General features: G+C 42.6%; 1 protein-coding gene across 1 annotated transcript in view; it reads right to left on the bottom strand.

Moving 5' to 3' along the window:
- Positions 1-1,865: 1,865 nt before the first annotated feature.
- LOC135941384 (LIM/homeobox protein Lhx9-like) overlaps positions 1,866-22,824 on the bottom strand; it is a 110,320-nt gene continuing 89,361 nt past the window's right edge. The window contains exons 5-7 of the mRNA XM_065486881.1: positions 21,020-21,258; positions 20,454-20,626; positions 1,866-3,676 (exon numbers count right to left, since the gene is read on the bottom strand). Coding sequence (XP_065342953.1) covers positions 20,538-20,626; positions 21,020-21,258 — 328 coding nt within the window. The 3' untranslated portion in view covers positions 1,866-3,676; positions 20,454-20,537. The remainder of the gene's footprint in view (positions 3,677-20,453; positions 20,627-21,019; positions 21,259-22,824) is intronic.

The following is a 22,824-nucleotide window of genomic DNA, read 5'->3' as shown; positions in this document are numbered from 1 at the left end:
GGGCCAATTTTGACGCAACTAGTGCGTCATATTTCGTAAGATGAAATATTGTACAATCAAAACATAAATAAAAATATGCCAAAAAATACAAATTCACAACAGCCGGCTCCAAAATATAAAATTATCAGAAAAGTATTATTTGAAGTAAACAAGCGCTTTTAAATAATTTATAGGGCGCTGCTTTATTTCGCGGCAATACTTCGTGACATGTTTTTATTTTTTCATTGACTGCTATTATTATATCTCATGATATAAGGGGCACTAATATGGTTACGCTGAAACTGGTCGAGTTAATAAAAAACACTCTGCAATCAACAAAGACGACGTCTTGCTATTCATTTTCCAGTCAATAATGTAGCAAACTTGTTTAAGTCAGTGCGTATGTGAACATGGCAAAGTGGTAAATAATTAAAGGTCTGACCACTCCGATGGATGGTACAGCTGACCACTATGGAAACAATGAAACACATCTTAGGGAAATGAATAAGTTGGCTGGCGCGTGTGTCATTGCGGTGAACGAGAGCGGCACAAGAGTCTGAATGAATACTGCATGCAACAATAAAACGGCAAAGATGAGAAGTGAGCGGCGGCGGCGCGCGCGCGCGTCTCTTCTCATAACTGTTGCACCGCACGTTACCATGCAGAAGCAGCAAAGAGAGCGAATGTCGCTCCGTTTGACAGCCACTACTGGCGTGCACGAGACGCTGCTGCCTGCTATTCATATATATAAAAACACTGGTGTGATGGCCGAATAAATTATTCAAACTCGGCTGCTTTTTATGGACGCGGCGTGCAAGATCAAATTGTGGCCCGCTGACTCTCGCACACTCTCTTGTTACTTATTTAAAATCTACTTTTACGGCTGCAAAATTCACGCCGGCCCACATAATATTCGTTTCAATTTTCCCCCGGCCGCCCCGCCAATTATTTATTTAATCCTGCCCCTGGTCTGATCAGGTGCCCCGGCGTCGTGTGCGTACGTACGTGGACGCGAGAGCCGCTTTTATTTGAATTTGAATATCAATTCGGCGTGCGATGTCATCAAATTTTTCATTGAGATGTTTTACAGCGCGTAGTTGTGGCGCGGTTATAAATAAATTTTATTCCTTGTATGGGCAATAACAAGGCAAGTGCGTCGTAAAATGTGCCCATTTTGCCTGCTGTCGCTCTCTCTACGCGCCATCTCGCCGATGTTTACACTTGTCATTTAATCTAACAGAGGCGTGGCTTGCCAGTAATTTTTCCTTCTCAACATACGATGAAAATCTAGTTGCTGGCAGCGGTGCGGTTTCCCCGACAACTTATATGTCCCTCCTTTGCTCGATCACTTAGATACACGATGTCAGACCTTTCCTACCCCGGGTTTATTTTTAGAAAAAAATATTAGGCATTTTTCCTCATCTCTCTTTTAGAGCATGTTCAGCCAAGAATTTAACAAAGTTAGTATCTTAAAGACTGCGCTTGAAATCATTTCTCCCCTAAACATTCAAATATACAAAATTAATATCCGATCGTTTTTAGCTTCATTTAGATTTATTGCGGATCAAAAGGGTAACTTAACCCCATAAATTCTCCAATTTGTAAGAAAGAAAACCACCTCCAGTATGATTTATTCTATCATTTTTTTTGCCCTCCATTAGCTTCGTTAACTGTGGCATATTACCTGACCTTCTTTTATTTATTTTCTTCTCCTTTCCACATTACCAATCTCTTTTTTTTAAATAGAAAGGAACTAGAAAATTTTTGAAATATTTTTCCTGGCGGAGTGGCATTTGCAAATTACTTTTAGTTAATTGAAGTCAACATCAAATCCTGTTATTGTAGCGCTCTAATCTGTCTAAGGAAGAAATCTAAAGACAGAAGACTTTCATTATGATTCATTTTATTGGTTCGCCATCATTTTTGTTTCACGTATTCCGCTTTCAACATTATTCACACAAATTGTAACATGGTTGAGCAAATGTGATTCTCAAAATTTCATTTTCTCTCGCAGTTCTGCGCCATAATTTAATACAATAATTATTATAATGAATCTTTTTATGTTACATTACAATTTTCTGCGTCGTTTAAAAAAATGAGTAGGAGCAGAGCAGAGAGAAAGAAGCGGCGTTCGCTCATGAATTGTGTAACAGTTGTAATAATAATTGTTGGTTGATATTCATCGCAACGGAAAAATCCAACAAACACTTTTTCATTGTGTTGGTATGTGAGCGCTGACAGTGAATGAAAATTACTCAAGGAAAAAAAGGCAGTTTATTAAAATGTACAGTTCTTGGGGATTTGTACGCCATTTCTTCATCCAAAACAACCATAACAACACCCTTAAAACCTCATCAACAATGGGCAAGAAACATTAGGCAAGGTAATTTTTTATCGTTCAAGTTTTCCATTAAAACAATAAAACAACAAATACATTATCGCATTTCAAAAAAAAAATCAGATCTGCCTGATTGGAACTTTGCTTCGGATAATAGCCCTTAAAAAACTTTAAAATTGACAGGGTAAACTAAAAGTCAACTTCAATGTGGCGGCGACTCTCTTTGCGTTCTTGGCAAGCTAAAATCGTGTATTGCTCTCAGAAATGGGTGTGATCAAGTTGCATTTTCATGAAACGTGTGTCCGTGTAAATTATTGCTAAAACAAACCATCAATCGCCAAGGTATAGTCGAGGATCACAGACATCAGGTTGTACCAAATCCATCAAGAAGAATTATTTATATTACACGCAATTTATAATTCATTCATTTTTTCGCTCATTTTTATGCAGAAGATCCAGCGTAACAATTTGAACATTTAGGTGTAAACAATCAGACCAAAAACAGGAAGTCCGTCTAAAAGTCCTTCAAAAATTTCGCGGGAAATGAATCTGAAAGAACCGGTTCATCAACAGCAACAACAATCCAACATCGATTCGGAGGGGGGGGGGGGCAAAAAATGCCGTCGGGTGTTTGAAAAATATGTTGATTTTTTGTCGAAAAATTACCTCAAGAAATTCTGCATTCACTCCAACTGTGGCGCAACTTGAAAATGATCGGTGGCAAAATATCAATTTAATTTGTTTCATTCCAGAGCGAAAAATAAGTACAGAAGGAAGCAAATAATCTACTCGCTTTTCATGTTGTTCCCGCCAGTAATTTATTATTTATTTTCGAATGATAAAAATATGAATCAATAAAAGAAACGTGTTTGTAGGTCTCCTGATGTTGTTGCAAAAATGTTCGTTTTTGTCTTGAATTCAATACACCTATGTACACATCATCACAGATTTTCAATTAAGAAAAATTTCTTCCTTTCAGAACCTCTGTCGCACTCTAGGGTCCGTGTTTCCTATGATGAGAGTAATATCAAGCAGGCATTCTCGCTGAAACGTCAACAAATTCACGCAGCATTTCGAGGGTTGATAATGTCTCTAGAGTCTTTTCTCGCGTTGTTAATACTAAACTAGGTGTAAGAACGGGGATGTCGAGTTTGATTGTTGCACAAATGGCGGGCTGAATTTGATTGAGCTACAAAATCACTTGGTCCGAGTGTCACTTTCACTGTTGCAAGAGCGTGATCTTGGGTGAGGAAACAGTTTTGCGTCCTAATGTGAGCTCGTTTAATTCATGAGTGACGGGTGGCAGTATAATCACCACGACGTCGCCCAGTCCAATGCGGCGTCCTCAGATCCTTCCATCTGTAATCAGAAGCAAACAAAGCGTGAGACAAGATACCAGACGTTTTGCTTAAAGAAACAGGAGCAAGCCTATAATTATACTATTTAATTTTATTAATTTAAAATTCGTATTTTCATGCATTCCTACTAAGAAAACGCACATAAAAAGTATTCATTAACCGTTGGATGAACCATTGGAAGCAACAGATCGAAACATACAGGACACTGAATTATGTATCTCGCTCTAACACAATGCCTAGGGCAACATTTTTCCTATGGTTCACCGCGGCATTATTTGATCTTTTGACATAAACAATTTTTTCTCTTTTAAACATCCGAATTTTTTTTCAGATTTGTTTAACAGGTATTTAACACTCTGATTTTATCCTAGTCAAGTTTTTAGCCTTCTTACATTCGTGTATAACCATAATCATTAGTGATCAATACAAATTTAATTAAAAGTAAGAACAAAAACCATCAAAGCATGTAGAAATCTTTAAATTGGGGATTTTAAATTTAATGTTTAATTTGAGCTTTGGTCAAAGCTATTCGTTTGAGCGAACTTTTTTAGAAATGCATCCAAGAACTGTACGATGATGACCTCCGCAGAGATTGGAGGTGGGTTGTATTAATACGGAGCAAGTACAAATCTGGGACTAATGATGGCTATTCACTGAGAGGCGTAGGCACAGAGAACTCTATTCATCAGCAGCAAGAATTAGTTGGAGAAATCACCAATTAATACGGCTATTATTACGCACTAATAAGGCCAGGCGGCGGTGGGGCACGCGGCGGGGTTGGAGGCCTTTAATTTGCACGAGAGCGAGGCAAAGAAGGCCTCGAGCCGAGGTCCTTTGATGGCGAGATAATATAAAAAGGTGCGCGCATGTTTGCGAGTAGCCTGCGTGAGTGTGTGTGTGTGTGTGCCGAAAGGTCAGGCGAGCGGGTGGGCTCGAGAGCTTCTTGATAAGCAAACACTCTACTGCTCTGTTTCTACGAGCGCAACCTCTTTTGGGAATAGCTAATTAATTTGAAAAGCGCCTTTTTATCAACACACGCCTGCGTAGCCTCCTCCGGCCATGGCGTCTCTGAACTCTTGCGATTGAAAACGAATTGCTAATTACGGCGCCAGGAAAAAACGCAGATAATTAATTAAAAGGCCGACGCTTCCTTTGATAGGTTTTTTTTGCCAATTGCGAGTGGCCATACAGAGACGCCGTCTGTTATGCCGTGGTGCTAATTATTATATTCATGGCATACCTATTTTTTAATATGCATTAACTATAAGGCTGCTAATTAGCACATTATTTGGAGGTTATGCAGAATGAAAAATGAAAAATTAAAACTTGATGAAAGCTTAATAATTGATTCTGAATCAGGTGATCACGACACTTTGAGCTACGATTCAATTCAAATAGCAGCTATTGCATTGGAACCTATTCATACCTATTCATAGTTCCAATACCATTCAGAAAAATATTGAATATACCAAATTTTGGTTCTACGATATGAACTAAACTTGAAATTGACGAAGAAACAGATCTAGAGTTAAAAAGCCGGCTGCCATACAAATTCAAGGATTTAGAAACAAAATCAAACATAAATGTGAATGTTTTTTTTCTTTCAAACATCTGACATAAAGCGGCTTGAAGACTTTTTACGGCACGTGACGACGGCGAATCAATTTTTTGTTTCGGGCGTTCATGCAGATCCTGCTTGTCATTTCTTGCCGTTGTTCATTAATTTTAATAATTTATGCATGTACATATTTAAAATGAGCAATATACAGTAATAATAATCTTAATCTTTAATTTCCTGAACTTTCTCTTCAAACTTTGTTTCGCTTGATGGAAAAATGAGGCGTTTGATAGTTTTGATTCAAGTCTTGTAGCAATTTTCTTTTCCAATTCATCTTGTAAATTATTTTTAACTATTTATTAGTAGAAATTAAATACAGCTTCCTCCTGTCGCAGGACATTTATGTAGAATACTAAAAAATAAACAGCTCGCTACGCACCGAGGAAGCTATAATATATGTAATGTAATATCTACTAAAATATTATAACAACCTCGCGTGCTCCTGCCTTCATTGGCATCTAAGAACAATTTCAATTATATACAAATGCTTAAAGTAAAAAATAGGCGGAGGGCTTGAGGGGAAGTTAAACTTAAAAATGACGCTGTAATGATTTTTATTAGAAAATTTTCATGTTATAGAAATGTATCTAGCTGCTCTACATAATTTTTCAAATTTGACAAAACTAGGAGCAAGTCGGCTCTACTGTACATTAAAAAATTTGGTAGGAATTACTAATTTAGCAGCACAACCAACTCAATCTGTCAAATAATTATGCTTATTTTTGTCCTTTTTCCTCCGTTGCAACAACATTATCCTCTCCTACTTTTATCTTCTTCGTAGAAAATATCTTGGATGATTTATTTAAAATCTTTATTTTGGAATACGGGACAGAATTTATATAGCTACCACATTTACAGTTTTCTTTTAAATATGGCAAATAATCTTCTTAAGAAAATGTACTTAAAAATACCGAAAAAGCCCTGCACGATGCACGAGAGCGTGAAATTGTATCTAGTGGTTTGAATTAACTACTTTCCGCAGAGCTTGACTAACAAATTACCCACAAAGGGTGTCTTAGCGAAAAAACGACGTGAAGTTATGTCGGTGGCGGCTCAAAGCAGTCACCGCCGGGGCGAAACACACAAGAGGGTTGTCCTCCTGTCAAGGAGCCGAAAAATAGCAGAGTCGTGAATAATCAAGAGGCCTGCTGGCGGGCCATCAGTGGGTGTATCACTTTCCTGCCCGGCTCAGATGGACTTTTGCTCCTTTGATCTGCTCCTCGAGATACGATAATGCCCGGGGCCGCGCCGCTCATCGGGTCAACAATAACATCGAAATCAAGCAGCAGGATCAAATAACGAACTAGTGTATGCGTACATGGGTCGGTGGGTGAATGTGCGTGCGCGCAGCAACTGGACCCCGAATAATGAGAATGAGCTAACTTTGTGAAACATCTCTTGTGAGCCTAGCGTGCCCTTCAGGTATGCCAGTCTCTGGAGAAATGCGAGAGCGCACACGCTAGCTCTTGTTTTTGCATCTGTATGTATGTGCAGTGCGACACGGGATGGCTTTACATCCAATTTCGAATGTCAAATGTATTATTCGAGACGCTCTCTGCCTGGTGTCCGATTTCAAAGGCCGACTCTAACCAGCCAGCCAGCCAGCCTGCGAGGGGGCTAATTCTGCGTGAGTCGCAATCGTCCTCCGTCTTTGATTACCAGGGGTTTGTTTGATTCTAGTTGCCTACGACATGAAACTTCGGAACAAACTTACGAACTTGTAAAAATATAATTTTAGTACGTATCATTTTCAAATATGGAAATAGCTTTGTTGGTTGTGGGCATTCCTTTTCTGTTCCTATCCAAAGGGCCGTTGAAAATGTTTCAATTCTCATTGATTTCGGTAGCGTGCGAGTGCGAAATCGAGCGCAGAGCGTGCATGGCCGCGGATGATTTTGCACAGTTTGTTTTGGAGTGCGGAGAGGCCCGTTCTGTTTGAGTGCGGCCAAATTGGAGCGCGGCGCGCAAGCAATTACTTGATGTGCTCGGTTTAATTTAGTCAATTAAAAATTTTATTGTTTTAATTTGCTCCAACAAGCGGCGTGGCGCTTTAATAGGTCAAGTGTATAGTTTTACGGCTTCAATTAATTAAATTATACGTAGAAGTATACAAAGCGCGAGAGGACTCTCGCCGCTGAGCGGAGGAATTTTTTCCTCCCCTCTACAGTCGGCGGCCGCCTTTTTTAATCATGCTGGTAATTATTTTTTATCCCTTTATATTTCATAATTTTCATTTCGCCCGGCGTGTGATGAAAAAGTGGCGGTGCTTTAAGGCTGGCAAAGGGCATCCTCGTCGTGCGTCTAGCGCCAATTGTCTCTCCGAGCGGCGGGGCGGCATTAATGAGAACTAAAGCAATTAGAGCAGCCAGCATTTTATGTGTGCAACCCTTTCCCTGGGGGCGCTCCGCAGAGCGAGCAGCAGCAGTATTGCAGCGCGGCGTTAAATTAAGACTGCGCGCGCGGCGGAGCAGCGGGCGCACAATTTTCGGTCATCACCTGCGTTGCGATGCGACCCCCTTCCTCTCTCTCTATCCACGCTAATTACCTCCTTCTCGCTTTTCTTGGATAATCATAATCGAGTTGCTGCCGATTTTACGCGTGTTTTTACCGTCAGCTCAAATCACTCTTCAATTTTCTACCCTGCGCTCAAGCAGGAGGCAAATTGTTTTCCCGTGGTGTAGACCTGTTTTTTTTGTCAAATAAGAACTAGTTGCTTCTGTTAACAGTTTATTTTTGAGCCGGTAAAAGGACACAACCAACCAAAACAAAATAAATTCATTAAATTTATTTATTATGTTTAGGTTCAGGAGCGTGGTCCTGCCCTATTTTTTGTGAGCCAAAAATTGTAGGCGGTTTAAATTATTGTAACGGAACAATAAGTCGATCTTGTTTTAATGGAATGTCACGTGATGCAGATGAAAGACACCTCTATCATGGGATCAAGATCCAAAGCAACTTTTGAAAAGAGTAATTTCGACCATTTTAATGTGCAAATTTTCCGCGACGCTCACCGAGAGCAAATTTGTTTGAAAATCGTGGGTAAAAAATGTAAAAATATTGTATAATTAATCCAGAGTTGACATAATTGACGGTGCTAGGAAATTACTAGTACGCAACTTCATAATTGAAGTTTTATTTTGCACTGTGAATTTTTAATGAGAAACTGCAATAAATTTGGTTTAAACGAAGTAAACAAACAGCCATAGTCACAGGAAACGAGACTGCAGTAAAATCATACCAATTGTTCTGCGGATTTTGTTATAATTTAAGCAAACTCGGAGGGTGCGAACGCGAACCGCAGGTCAGACACCCTTGAAAAGTCAAGCAGCAAGCAAACGAATTAAAACCGATGCTAGATTAGCCGTCGGCCAGCTGCTCGCAGAGGGAACGAAGGAGTAAGAACACATGCACTCGCCGGTTGCACGCGGTGGCAGCGGCGGCGGCAGTGGCCGCCGCCGGGCGCTATTTATCAATTATTTATCGTAATTTCCTTATCTCGGCCGACACACGAGAGCGACCCTTTCTTTTTGCATGCGAGTGTGTGTGAGAGAGCTGGCGTGATCCGAGGGTCGGCACGCAATATCGACCGTCCACCCGCTCGCGTCCACCCACAGGCCGCGCGCACAAAAGCATCCGTCCCCAGCAGCAGCAACATTTGAATGCTGATGATGTCAATGCGGCCGTAATTTAATTACGTGCGCGCCTCGTCCCCGCTGCTGCAGCTGAGGTGCATGCCATTAGACCGGACGCCATTGTTGCGCTGATTATGCACATGGGTCACGGTAATGAGCTGTGTCCGAGGACGCACGGATAAGTCCCAGCGGCCAAGGACGATCCTTGTCTGCGCAAACTGATTGCAGCAACCCCTAAGCTTGTGTGTCTTTATAGTGGAATTGTTGTTGTTGACGGCCGCAGAATTTGCGAGGTAACCGTGATTTGTTTGTTCTAACGAAGTGAAGGGAGATGCATGAATACCTTCATTGGAAGTAATAATTTCTAGGTCGAAAGAGTTGGTGTTGGAAAGCAAAGAATAAAATACCATTCCAAGGCTGGTAGATTCCTTCAAATTTCTGATAATTCACTCAAGTCATTTTGACTGATTCTGAATTATTTAAATTCATAAATAGAAATGGATTCCTTATTAAAAAGGATATTTTTTAAGTACACAAAAAATACTCAAAACTGAAACGTCTTAAAAGGTTATAGATTGAAAATCAATCTTCAGCGTTAGATCACCCTTTGTCACGAGCACATGTATTTGGCCTCTGGTATACGTGTAGGCGCATACACATTCATTCGATTGGGCGGTCAGCAGGTGTGCATTTAATGGAAATTCGACCGACAATGAGCAGCAGCATGTGAGCCAGTGGCAAATTATCATAATGGCAGGCAGTTGGGAGCAGAAAGGGGTCACTTGACCATTCCAACTAGTTGAGTTTGTCGGCCTCCAGCACCACGGGAATGGCGGTTAGATCCAAATACTTTTAGGGGAGGGTCGCAAATGTGTTTTTGCCCACGGAAAGGAAAATGGTTTACAATAGTTATTCTATATTTCATTTTGGTATAGGTTTGACCATGAATAGCCCAGTATTTTCAAAGCAATGGAAATGCTCAGTACGAAGAAAATACAGTTGTTTCTGTTCCCCGTTTATTGTGTCAAATACATGTAGAGCATGTTAGCAGCACAATTTTCAATCTAAGTATGAGTTATAGTTTCCAGTAATTTTAAGGGTATAAAACAGAAACCGTAAATCACGACTGGCGAAACGGGCAACATGCAGAGTTTGCGCTGTGCACGTGAAAATCGAGAAGAGCGGACGGACGCACCCCAGTAAAATGCAAATTCGAGAGGATTCATCAAGCGGTGGTGCCGCCGTCGCGTAATTCCCAATTATTTATCGGCGGGCCATGCGAAAACTCGTCCGGCGTACGAACAAGTACAAACAGCACGTCGAGTATGTATATGTACGTAAACATTTATTGATAATGGCAATGAAAATTTCGCCGGCGGCATGAATTATTCATCAGGCAGCGAGGAATAATTGAGAGGGGTTAAGAGGCGACGTGCCCAGCACGCGACCTTCCTCGTTAAGTGTCCCGCGTCACGCAACGCATTTATTCTGGGCGCCGTTTTTCGTTGCGAGAGAGAGGGCAGCAGGCAGGCGAGCCAGGCCACCTTTGCCCCTCGACCCGCCCGCTCATTAGTGCTGCCGACCGAGAATCTTAATTGAATCTTTGAGAGCCGATTTGCCTGATGAGAAATGGTGCGAAAACGACGCACTTGCGAACGCCATTTCGCTCACACGCCGATCGAAACGAGCTAATTGCCTGCAACTCGTGATTAATGAAACCGACGCCACTGCAGCAGTATTGTGCGGCAGGCAATTCAATGATTTTGCACCGAAATTTTGAACATTCAATAGCGGCCAATTCTCAACCTTCTCAATAGTGCGTTGCAAATGAAGAGATTAAAATGAAATAATGAAAAAAACCTAAGCGTTTTAATTTTCAACAAAACAGGTAACTTTTCGAATCAAAATATCATAATTTCAAGTGCCTTTCTCCATAATGTATTTTCCTCATTAAAAATAAATTAATCAACTCGAAAATTAATTTCGTGTTTACAAATCGTAAATCCGACGCTATTTAAAATCCACGTTTTCAATTTGTACGGACACAATTGAGTGCTTTTAACTCCACTTTCTAAACTATTGTTCATAGTAATGGTGCAAAATTATTGAGCCTTTCATAAAACTATGCATTGGATTATATATGTTCATCAGCTTTTATTGTTACAGCATCATAAAAGCGCTCGTAGTTTAGAAGCACTCAACTATATTCGACGTCAACTTTTCCTCTTCCAAGCAATCTAATCAATTTTGACTTCACCTCGGTCATTAGCTGCCCGTAGCAAAAAAAGAACCGCTGACCGCCCTGACGTATGCAATAGTCAAAAACGGCAGTCCGCAAAATCATCCTCCATTAGCAATTTGCGACGGGCTGGCGAAAAAGTGAGAGTGAGTGAGGAGAGCGAGAGAGCGGGTGCGTCCATTCACTAATTGCAAGAGAGCAGGTAATGGAAATTAAAAATTTATCCGGCGCACGCGGACTCGAATCTATTTGGTGGGTACTCTTTCAATTATCTCGCACACCCTCTCTCAGCCACCGCCGCCACCACCACCCTGCTCTTTCTCTCTCCCTCCCTCCCTCTCTCTCTCTCTCTCTCACACACACACACACACACACACACACACACACACACACACACACAACAAGTATAATGGAGAATGTGAGTGTGTGTGTGTGTGTGTGTGTGCGCCCCATGTCACCCTCAACTAAGTAAAATCAATACCGGCGGCGCGAGATGTATGGACCGACACTTAAAGGCATCTCCAGCTGCTTCCCTCGGCGCCTTTTAAGCGACACCGCATCTTCTAGTGATTGTTCGTACGTCCACTCTCTGCGATTGACGGACGGACACGCCACTTCGCTCGTCTTGGGCATCCCAGTCGTCTCTGTTCACGATTCGCATTGGAATTTCGAGATTTGCAGCGAATCGAATACGCATTTCTGTGGATTGAATCGAAACATTGGGCTTTAGGGACAATTTTCGCAATAATAAAATTTTCTGACCAAGGTTTTGAAATCATCAAATGATTCGCAATTCGGATACCCTGAGCGTCTCTCTAATAAATTATGCAAGTGGAAACTCTGTAGAACTTTGCAATTTAATTTAAATGATATTTAAGCTTTAGGGGACATTCTGTCCAGCTTGTTTTCTTTGTTGTCCATATTTTTTAAACCAAATAATTGGCAAGCAACAACAACCAGCGTCCTAATCTTTACCAGCCCAAAAACTGATGACGTCATTTTCCACTAACGCAGTGGTACGATTCTGTAAAATTATACCCTGGCTTTTATTTGCTGATATAAATTTTGGTTTTTACATCCCTGTCCGTTAATATGTATCTACTAGATTTTTATTTGTTCTAGCTGTCTGATTTTAATTTTTTTCACCAAGACACACTGGCTCTATTTTTATCTTGTCCAAATCCCGAAATGAACACGAGATTAGCATGGACCAAGTTAAGGGAGAAGGACAGACGAGCGGTCGTAAAACAAGACCGATTCGGGGAATCTTAAATTGCATCTGCTGTGCCGCCGGGCGCTTTCGTGAAATCCAAGCCGCGCAAATGTGAAATGTCACGTCCTGCTGCGTTATTTTGACACAGCGCCTGAGTAAATAACAATATTAAAGAGGAGACAAGCAGCAGGAAACATAAATTACGCCCGCGTGCGGCCGACATTAATTGACATTTTTAACAAATTGATGGTTGTGTCCATTCAGCCGGTCAGTAACAAGCAAGCGCTTTTTCCATTTTTCTCCATCATCGGAGCGCTCTTCATTAATTACGCCATTGCGAATTTCAACCGGCTGGTCGTGATTCCGCACAAAAATGCTGCGTGCAGGCAGCTAATTTCATTACTTCCCCCCCCCCCCAGCAGACTGACCGAACGAAAAATCAGAGGCGGGAATTGCATCGATCGCTACGTGACTCACTTTGAAATTTAACCTTTTTAAATTTCCCCCGGCTTCCGTTATCCCAATTTGCCACGGACACTTAAATTGCTGACTAGAGCGCAGGAATGTTTCGAGGGCTTCCACGCGACTGCAGCCTGCTCGCCTTCATTATTTTGAGCAACTCTTGCGAATGCTGTCATGCGAGATTTTTGCTGCAAATGTTCGTTAGTGTGCATGCATCTTTTGGAGGCGCACTTGTGAACCAACACATTCGCGGCTCGACGAAAAACTCATACGTGTAGCAGCAGACCGTTATCAATCTGCACCAAGTGCTCATATCTCCTTTCACGTGACTGCTGCCCTCGGAGAGCAACAGACAACCCGTGGTTTTAATTAATCAAAATTGAAAACTAAGCCGTGCTTTTTGAACATCGCTATCGTGAAAAGGCACCCTTTATCAAAATACATGTAGTTAAAAATTTTCTGAATTCTGATTGGTATTTTAAATTACCATTTTAAATTTTGTGTTTTGACTACAATTTTGATTATTTGTTAATTAAAAAATAGCCATTATAGGGGGCTGGATTTATTTTATGGGATTTAAAAATGTAAACCCCCCTATTTAGGGTGAAAGGATAGATTAGTTTGCCTTTAATTTTCCAAATTATTCTATAGCAGCTCAAAATGTCAACCCCAGAGTCAAGCTTTTAACATTTAAAATGCTACTCTGGTCTTGCAATGTGTGAGAATTCGGCTTAATTATCAGTTGGATAGCCAACAGCGCTTTAGCATTGGCCGATGCGTCACCCGAGCCGAGATTAGGGCCGTTAGCAGCACCTCCGGCCACTAATTGCTGGGGCCCGCCCAGCGGCTGCTTCTTTTCCCGCCACAGACAACTAGCAAAACAATTATCCCCTATCTCGTCTCCAACACATGTAAGGAAAACAGTGAGTGCACTGCCGGCGTGTTCCGCGTGGTAATCGACTTGGCACCCGAGTCGCGAAAAGGCAGCGTGAGAGAGAGAGAGAGAGAGAGAGAGAGAGAGAGAGAGAGAGAGAGAGAGGGTGGGGACGAGATGAATCTTTCGCCCTGCCTGCCCTCCTTATTTATATTTAAAGCTCCATTATTTTTACAAGCGGCTCCCCCGTGATGCGTGTATACGCACACACGTACAAAGGAAAGGAGAGCCGCGTTCTTTCTCGCTCGCGCACACAGCAGCCAGAATTGCTCCGGCGGGCTAATTCCTACTTAATACCCCACTGCGCGAGTGCCATTCACACTAATTGCCGGCAAATATTTACCCAGCAGATATTTTTGTTTGGACAACGTCTCCTTGGTGGAAGGCGGCGGCGCACAGCGCGCACTTTTTCCACGCAACCCGTGCCGCGCTGGTGACATCATATACGATGTGAATGGACTGATTTTGCTTTTTTGTTTGCACGCTCTTCTTCGCCCCGAGGTGCTCAGTGGAAATTGGCTCGGATTGCACGCAGATTGGAATTTGACAACTTGATAAGACAGGAGCGGATTTTCTCTATAATAGTAAAAAGCTCCTTTTAGATGATTTTTAAAATTTACCTTGACTTATGAATTTTATCGTTGAATACAAATGACCGGTTTAAATATGCAGAAACTACAAATTTGAGGTTGAAAATTATGAAGTGTAAAAAAATAAATTTATCCTTAGTTAGTAATAAGCCGAAAAATATTAGCGTTTCATTTATAATCAGAAGCTATCTCAAAATCCCATAAAAGCTACCAAAAAATACGCGAAATCTTGATGTTAAAAATGACAAGAAGGATTCAAAAACTCGTTCAAATTCGCACGCACTTCTGTCATAGTTTAGCATTCGAAAAATGTAACAAATATTTCTAGCGGTTAACCAATTTAACAACACAAAGAGAGAATAGCCAACAAGTACCGAAAAAAATTAAGTCTTCCAGCGCTGTGCAGGGAGTTTTCCCCTCAAATTAAAATTCCTCGCGTGAATTTCAACGCAAGTGTTCGTTAGTGCTGCGCCTGCTTGTTTACGACGTATGCAACCAGGCGGTCAAGTGTGCCCTGCGAGTTGCCTACCGCGTCTTGGCAACACTCGAGGACTGAATGTTCCACCGGATTTTCCAATTAAGCTTCTGCATGTGTGTATGTGTGTGTTTGCATGTTAGTGCGCTCCAATTGGACCCGGTCGAGAAACGCTCTCATTAAACACGCGTTACAAACTTTATACATTCCAATGCATAAAATCGTGCTACTGAAATTTAATTAAATTTCAATAGCGGCGGGAGTCGGCGGCAACTTTTAACTCCTCTACATCATGTCACTGCATGGTGGTGCGCTCTCTCTCTCTCTCTCTCTCTCTCGCTCTCCTAATTTAATTTGCAAACTTTCGGCCGTGATTAATATTTCGAGTGGGATTCGTACGCGTGCGGCGGAGAAAAAGCGGCCTTTTGCCGCTGCTGCCAAAATAAATTCCTCATTTAACCGCAAACATTTTAATCTTCTTTTGTCTCGGCGGCGGCAGTGGCGGCGGCGGCGTTTCCACTTCAATTTGGCGTCGCATTAATTATTTTCTTTCAGTGCTGCTTGCACACGCTGCGATATCAGCCAGCCATCCCTGTACGTCAACCATCCATTGTGCGAGCGAATGAGCGAGCGAGCGAACCATGCCTCCGACTCCCTCCGACACCCCGCTAATTAACTGGTAAACTTTCAGGAAAGCCATGCATCACGGCTAATTAATGCTTTCTCTCGGGCAGTCACTCACTCACTCTTCCACCGCTCGTCGGCGCATGAGCCGCCCTCGAGCCTTCTCTGTTTCGCGGCGTTTCTGCGCCAAAATGCTTTGCCCTTTGACAATTTCAATCCATTCAACTTTTTCGGCGCGATCGATCTCGCGGCCGATACTTTGTCGCTGTGCCCGAAAGCCCTCTAAATGCTTATTCGAAGATTGAGAAATGATTTGCAGATTTTCGGCGAAAACTGCCTGCAAGAAAGCATCAGGCCCTGTCGGAAGACGGTTCGGCACTTCTCCGCTTTGTGTACATACACTTGTAATAATGACGGAGGCGGTGCTTCCCGTTTCAATCGCCGCAAATTAATTGGGCATCTTGCCGCTTGTTACCCGGCAGCCGAGCAAAATGGCAGGCGACGGCGGAGGCGACTTTCACGTCGATGTAGGCAGGGGCCAAATTAAGGGTGACACCTGCGTGCTAATGAGGCGCGCCGAGCTCTATTTTTGCACCGCCGTTCGTTTTAATTGCTCTCCCTGCATCGATTTCCGATCGATAAAGTAAGTAGTGAGGCTTCGGTTTCCAAGTTAATTTTCAATACACGAGTATAAAGCGAATGCGGAATCAAATTTCCACGAGCCTTGACACACCCAAACCGATTTTCAAAAGCGCAAACTCATTTGCTTTGAAAAGCATCCTTTCACTGACAGACGCAAACAAGGCTGAAATTTTTCCCATAAATTCTGTGAGCCCCAGACTAATTAATTGGAGGAAAAATAATCTCGCACTGTGAAAAGTACTCCCTTGACGTGCTGCAGCAAATTCCAGTGCTTCAAAACGCCTGCTGAGTAATTAATTATTTGAGCACCGTGTAGTCTGCTTGCTCGATCAATCAATCAAGCGGAGGGATGCTTTCTCTCTTTCGTGTAGCACAACAGAAGCAATTTCAATCTACAAAATTAAAAATAGCGGAGGCAAGAATGGCGGTCGGGCGAGAGCAGCAAATAAATCTAGAGCTGCGCATGTTTCAATAGCCATTTACTTTATTAGCCCAGCCGAGAGAACCTTTTACTCTCCATCAATTACACTCACATCCCTCCGCGATAATAAATTGTATCAAAACGTGACGTCACGTAGCAGTGTTACGTTTTGATTTTCGAGCTGGGGCGTGCGGGCAGTGCCAAACGGAAACCTCCGACCAAAATCTAATGCACGACAGCAAAAATAAATTTTCACGGCAGAGGAATTTTACTGCTTTAGAGGCTGTTTGACGAATTGGAGTCTGATTTTTTATTAAAAGTTTAATCAGCTGGTTTATTTTGTTTTTTCGGTTTCTAAAATAATGTGTAATTGAACTGGGAAATAAATTCAGTAAATGTACTTAAACTTTTAAAAAAGATATTATTTCCAATCTTTTTTCTGCGTGATAAAATAAAAATTGGGTATAATTATATTAATTACCTTACAAAATCGCACTGCCCTTTATTGACAATGCTTATATATGCTCAAAATGATAAATTCACATTTGAAGCGTGTTTGCTTGTCGGTTCAAGAGCACGGACGTGAGCATTTAAATTCAAATAACACGCTGGCAAACGCCAAATCGCAGCCCATATTTTTGCATTTGCGCCAGCGGCGAACACCGCTGCAATAATTCACGCGATAGATTGAACCAGAGCTCTGCTAATTTATCAGCGCGTTCGTATGATGAACGAGCGTGCGTTTTTCGCAGCACTTAATTGCCGCTGCTGCGCTAGCAAACCCTTGCTTGCATTATGGATGAAGTATGAACGGTATTTTGCACAACGAAAACATGTTACGGAAATTTAGAGTCAAAAATTTGTCTGTTTCGTTGACAAAGTACTTTATTCAGGACAAACGAAAATTTTACGCACGGATCAGTGAAAATGTGTAAGTTTGTAGTTTAGATTTTTTAGAAATGATCGTAATTGTTTGATGTAGAACCGGTCCATTTGCATCAAGCATTTTCAGGTTTAATCAACTCTCCTCTGGAAGAGGACACAAAAAAAGGAAGCCGCAAAACGCTTCAGCTATAGAGAGGCAAGGCAGACCGACGACCAAAAGCCGCCAACGCACATTTTCCCCCGAGCGCAATCTCAGCGTCGCTAATTGGGCTCGATTTTGGCCTGTAATTACCAATTAATTATCTCATCCAGCAGCGGAGAGATGGCTGTCGACGCAAGAAATTCAATCTAATTAATTAGGACGAGACGAGATCATTGTGCGCCGTGCGTTTTAATGATATGCCTTAAAGGTGATTCGCGTCGCATGCACACAATCATAATGAAGCGGCAGTATATCTGCAAACTGTACAGCGCAACATGCTTGCTTGCAGAGTGTGTCTGCGTGAGTGTGTGTGTGTGTGCGAGAGAGAGAGAGAGAGAGAGAGAGAGAGAGAGAGAGAGAGAGAGAGAGAGAGAGAGAGAGAGAGAGAGAGAGAGAGAGAGAGAGAGAGAGAGAGAGAGAGAGAGAGAGAGAGAACGACGCATCCAAGAGCTGCCGACTGGGGTGGAATTGCGTGTATGCTGAGCAAACCGACGGATGGGGTGTGCGCGCGTACTTGCATGCTTGCTCTCCGCTAATTAGTTCCGAGATCAAAGCAACTCTCTCAGGCTGGACGAGACGGGCTTAACTTTTTGGCTTGACCGCTGCGCATTATTCACGATGTTTAAATTTCGTTAACCTGCCCGGCGCTAAAGTATACACAAAAGTGCATATTGATTAGAAATTCTCGGCTCAAATGATCAGCAGCAGCAGCAAAGTAATAATTAGCGAAATGTGTTTGGGGGGAAACCGATTTGGTGGATTGTTTAAAGACGTAAGAGGTGTCATTTTGGAACGAAATCGAAACCAATTTGCAAACGCTAGAGAAGAAGCTCTTTCTGAATCTGATTAGATTGGTCGGAAAACTCGGGCGATCACTCGCTGCTGTTCTCCAGCAGCGTTAGGTCGACGCTGAGCGAACGTGGCGGTGGCGGCCCTAGCTACTTTGCAATATTACTGATGGGCTCTGGGAATAATTCATTGTGAGTGCAATATTTTCAGATGTATACATTTTCATTCATTCTCCGGCTGGCAGAAGCGGCAGGCAGACTATAAGGAGATGGGATCTTTTCGGGAGAAAGTAGAGCACAGGCAGTTGCACCCAAGCAGGGGGTGGTTTTTGTGAAAATGGAATGAGAGACGAGCAGAGCCAGCCCGAGAGGAGTGCATACACATTTCGACACACAGAAAGTTCGACGGGGGTGGGGCGAGGGGCTGGGGGGGGGGGGCGGTGGCGGCGGCGGCGGTGCCACTATAAGGGCACTCAGCTTAATGAAACGAGTAATCCGGATCCCCATTTTAATATTCATTTAAAACCTCCGCCGAGTGAGTGAGCGAGTCGGACTCATGGCGGCAGCACCATTTTTGCATGTGTGTTTCGCCGGCCGGCCAATTCGCCCAAGCGCGGGTATTTGATGAAAGTATACCTTCCAGAGTCAGTGCAATCTGCGAGAGAATAGAAAACTCGGTGTTAACGCCATGCGATGTCGGCAAAATGAGCTTTACTTTCAACGCTGAGACAAGAAGTGGGACATTTATCTCATAAATTTGCTCAATTATTGCCTTGTGAAGTGATTTACTATGATCTATTTGAAATGTCGGAATTACAAAATAAATGTTGAAAATTGACGCATAATTCAAGTTTAAATTTGGGATTAATCAACCTTCCAGCTTATTTAGTCGTGTTAAAGTTAAATCGGCACACTTTTAGTAAACAACGATCAAAATAAGGAATACCAAAAGTTTTCGGCCTGCCTATTAAATTTTCTGCCATCGCAAAGTTTGCAGCGCCGAAGCTGGCGCCTTTATTCGTTTTCAACATCAAATTAATGAAAGATATTTCCCTCCCGCCTTACTCCATCGCCTCCTTTGATAAATTGTAAAACGCTATTCATGTTCTCTCTCTCTCTCTCTCTCTCTCTCTCTCTCTCTCTCTCTCTCTCTCTCGCACACTAGCTCCCTCACTGCTGCCGCCGTTGCACGGCACATATATACATATGTATGTGCATACATACAAACTCACATACATACATAGTTGGATTTTAATTTCGAGAACAAAACAGCTGATGAAGGGGTAGCCGAGCGAGGTCTCTCTTATTACTTCGCCTGCCGCTCCACCGCCGGCTCCGCCGCACCGCTTTTCAATTTTAATGGATAATGAAAATGCCTGGGTAATTTATTAGATCCATAATGAAATATCTGCAGATTTACTTGCGCTCGCGAGAGAGAAAGACGCACAAGAGCGAGCTTGGCCCGCCTCCTCGGGGCCAATCGCGAATTAATTTCGCCGCCCGATCTATTTGCAGAGCTAATGCGTGTCCACCTGTGTTTATGCGAGCGAGCCGCCTCACTGAGTAGCATCGATGAAAAAGTTTTCCATTACAAAGCCAGCGTGGGGCACGAAAGTAAAGTGTTCATTTCGGCTGCATCACAGGCTAAGTGCTTTGCTGAGCTATTAATGGCCGGCGCAACGTCCGACTGTCTGCGGTTTGCTAATGAATCTGCGCCAGCTTGATAATTGAAAACAGATTTCGCGCCGCCGCGGTAAAAAAAGAGAAAAGAAAGAAAAGGCGAAATGAGCAAACAGAGGGGCTGCCGAGGAGAATGGACCGTTGCGAAGTTTTTGCTATTCACAACTTGGAGGCCGTTGCCAGTAAAATTAACTCGTCGGCGTCTCCGCGTCAACCACAAGGAGGTGTGAATAATTTTAATTTATCTTGCATTTCTTTCAATTTAACCTAACTTCGTTTTTTCCACAAATTATCGCGCTGTTGCACTAATTTTACTGATTTCGACGATTAAATATCTTAAACACTTAAGAAATAGGATGGAAATAAAACTGACCTGAGGCCTTCCAGGCATTGAAGTCACCGGCCCTGCAGAATTCACAGCCAGCCGCCGCCCCCGTCGCGACGGCTGACCACCCCCTCAGTCTCTGCTTCTCCGTGGCCGACCCACCTTACCCTTGCGCACAGGGCCAGTTTGGGGGCCGCCGGTATTTGGTCCTCCAGGTGTACCTGCGAAGTTGAAGAAACTCTCAGAAATGACGGACTAAAACTTTGTGGTGCGATCAAAAGTTTCTCTGCCCAAAATGTTTGAAAGTGATATTATTTAGAAATTCGCTGCCGTGATTCAATATTTGTTATTGGATAAGTTTGCACATAGAAGATGCGGGGTAAAAGTTGGCGTCGGTAAACGATTGGCTAAATATTGCGGTACATTCGCAGCGAGTCACGAAAACAAGCCTTGTGTGTGTAAGGAATGCGATAGATAGGCGGGCAGAGATAATAGACTTGCTTATTGCCCGACAGCCGGCAGCAGTGCGCGGTTCAGATCAGACTGTCTTGCTGGCGCGCAGCCACCCACGTCTGACTGACTGACTGATTGTGAGTGAGGCGATGCTTGCTTACCTGGTGTGAGGGGCCCTTGACCCGTGACCGATGCACTTTTGATAAACTTATGCCAGTCCTGCTCGCACACCGGCGAGCCAGCCATGAGACAAAATCGATCACCTGACATTAGTGGGCCACCGCACTTAGAGCAAGAGAAGCATTTCTGGTGGTAAACTTGACCCTGGATACGCGTCACGAGCTCGCCAGCTGGGATGTTCTGGCCGCAAGCTGTGCATGGTGCCGAATGACCAAACATTCTGGAACAGAAGTTTCGTAATATGAGTTGAATGCGAACTGAGCAAATAAATGATCAATTAAATCTGCAAACAGTAAGAGTTGCTTAGATTGCACGCCCTAACTAATAAGTTTGTTTATTTTCAAATTTGGTTATGATGAAATGGCAATTTTTCTGATTATTCTTCAGAATGATATATTCGTCCACGCCAGTTTTCGTTGGTAAGTCCTGCTCGCAAAATAATCGAATTTGAATTAGCAATTGTACATTTACAATTATGAGTTTAACTGCCAACATAAAATTTGAGCTCATTTTAATTACAAGAGTTTGAGATTTTTTTATCCTTATTAATGGAATTTGATAAGGCTGTCATACAAGTCAACTGGTTTAAATTTTATGGTGGGCGATTAATTTTTGCTCTATTACATGGTTTTTTTCATAAACAGGTATATTTTTCGTTTAATTGACACTCGTTTTTAAATTGCTCAACCAAATTGTGTATGGAAACAGTTATTTAAACCTTTTTTGCTTGAAACACATCTAAAAAAATCAACTGTAAATTCATTAGAACCCACAAATTGGTAAATGGAAAGCATGTTTTTTGTTTCATATAAACTTTCCAGTTCATTGAATTATGAATAAACAAAACTTTGACTCATGCAATCGAACATATTTTTAACTTCTTCCTCCTTTTGAACTAAAGCCCCACTTCTTCTTTTTTTAAAATTTTAAACTGTAATTTTTTCAAATGTTAGTAAACATTACAGCGTATAAATGTAAGTAGGTCAAGTGTTATGTTATTTAATTTTCCGCCCGGGCTGACTTTCTGCCAGCCGTAAGTGGCGATGCACCTCAGGGCGCAAACTGAATGCGAATAAGTGCAGTGGCGTCTATAAGGTGAGCAGCAAACACATCCGCCCCAATTGCACACGTACAGAACGAGTGTGTAGTAGCGTCAATACAATTTCTGCCGGCGCGGAGAGACGCAACTAAAAGTAGAGAGAGAGAGAGAGAGAGAGAGAGAGAGAGAGAGAGAGAGAGAGAGAGAGAGAGAGAAAATAGAAAACGTACATAACAGAGGCAGTCAATTCGTTTTGCACGCGGCAGTTCTATCACCTTGTTAGATAAAAGTGAAAGAAAAAAGCTGCGGTACATGCACGCGCCAAATAAATATGTACACGACTGTGCCCCGCGCGCACATGCAAAATGGCAAATTGCTCGTCTGTCGGTCGGTTGGTCGGTCGGTCGGCGCAACTCGCGTAGCCTGTGTGTGTCGTTATTATTTTTATTATTATGGCATGGAGGGAATTTCGCACAAACGCGAAAGAGGCGGCAGGGGCACTAACAACGCGCGTTTAAATGCGCGCCGATAAAGACAGAGAAAAAGAGGAATCGAAAAATAAATGGAGTGTGCGGGATGATTCAATAACAATAATAACGCACGCGGAGAGCGAGAGAGAGAGAGAGAGAGCGAGAGAGAGAGAGAGAGAGAGAGAGAGAGAGAGAGAGAGAGAGAGAGAGGCTATTAAAAGGCCGTCGAGTTGCAATGTAGCATGTGATTGGATAACGCGCGAGCGCTGCGTCAGAT

This window comes from Cloeon dipterum, chromosome 3, assembly GCF_949628265.1.
Source record: "Cloeon dipterum chromosome 3, ieCloDipt1.1, whole genome shotgun sequence".
Classification (NCBI taxonomy): Eukaryota; Metazoa; Arthropoda; class Insecta; order Ephemeroptera; family Baetidae; genus Cloeon; species Cloeon dipterum.
This window is presented reverse-complemented; position numbering and strand designations above follow the sequence as displayed.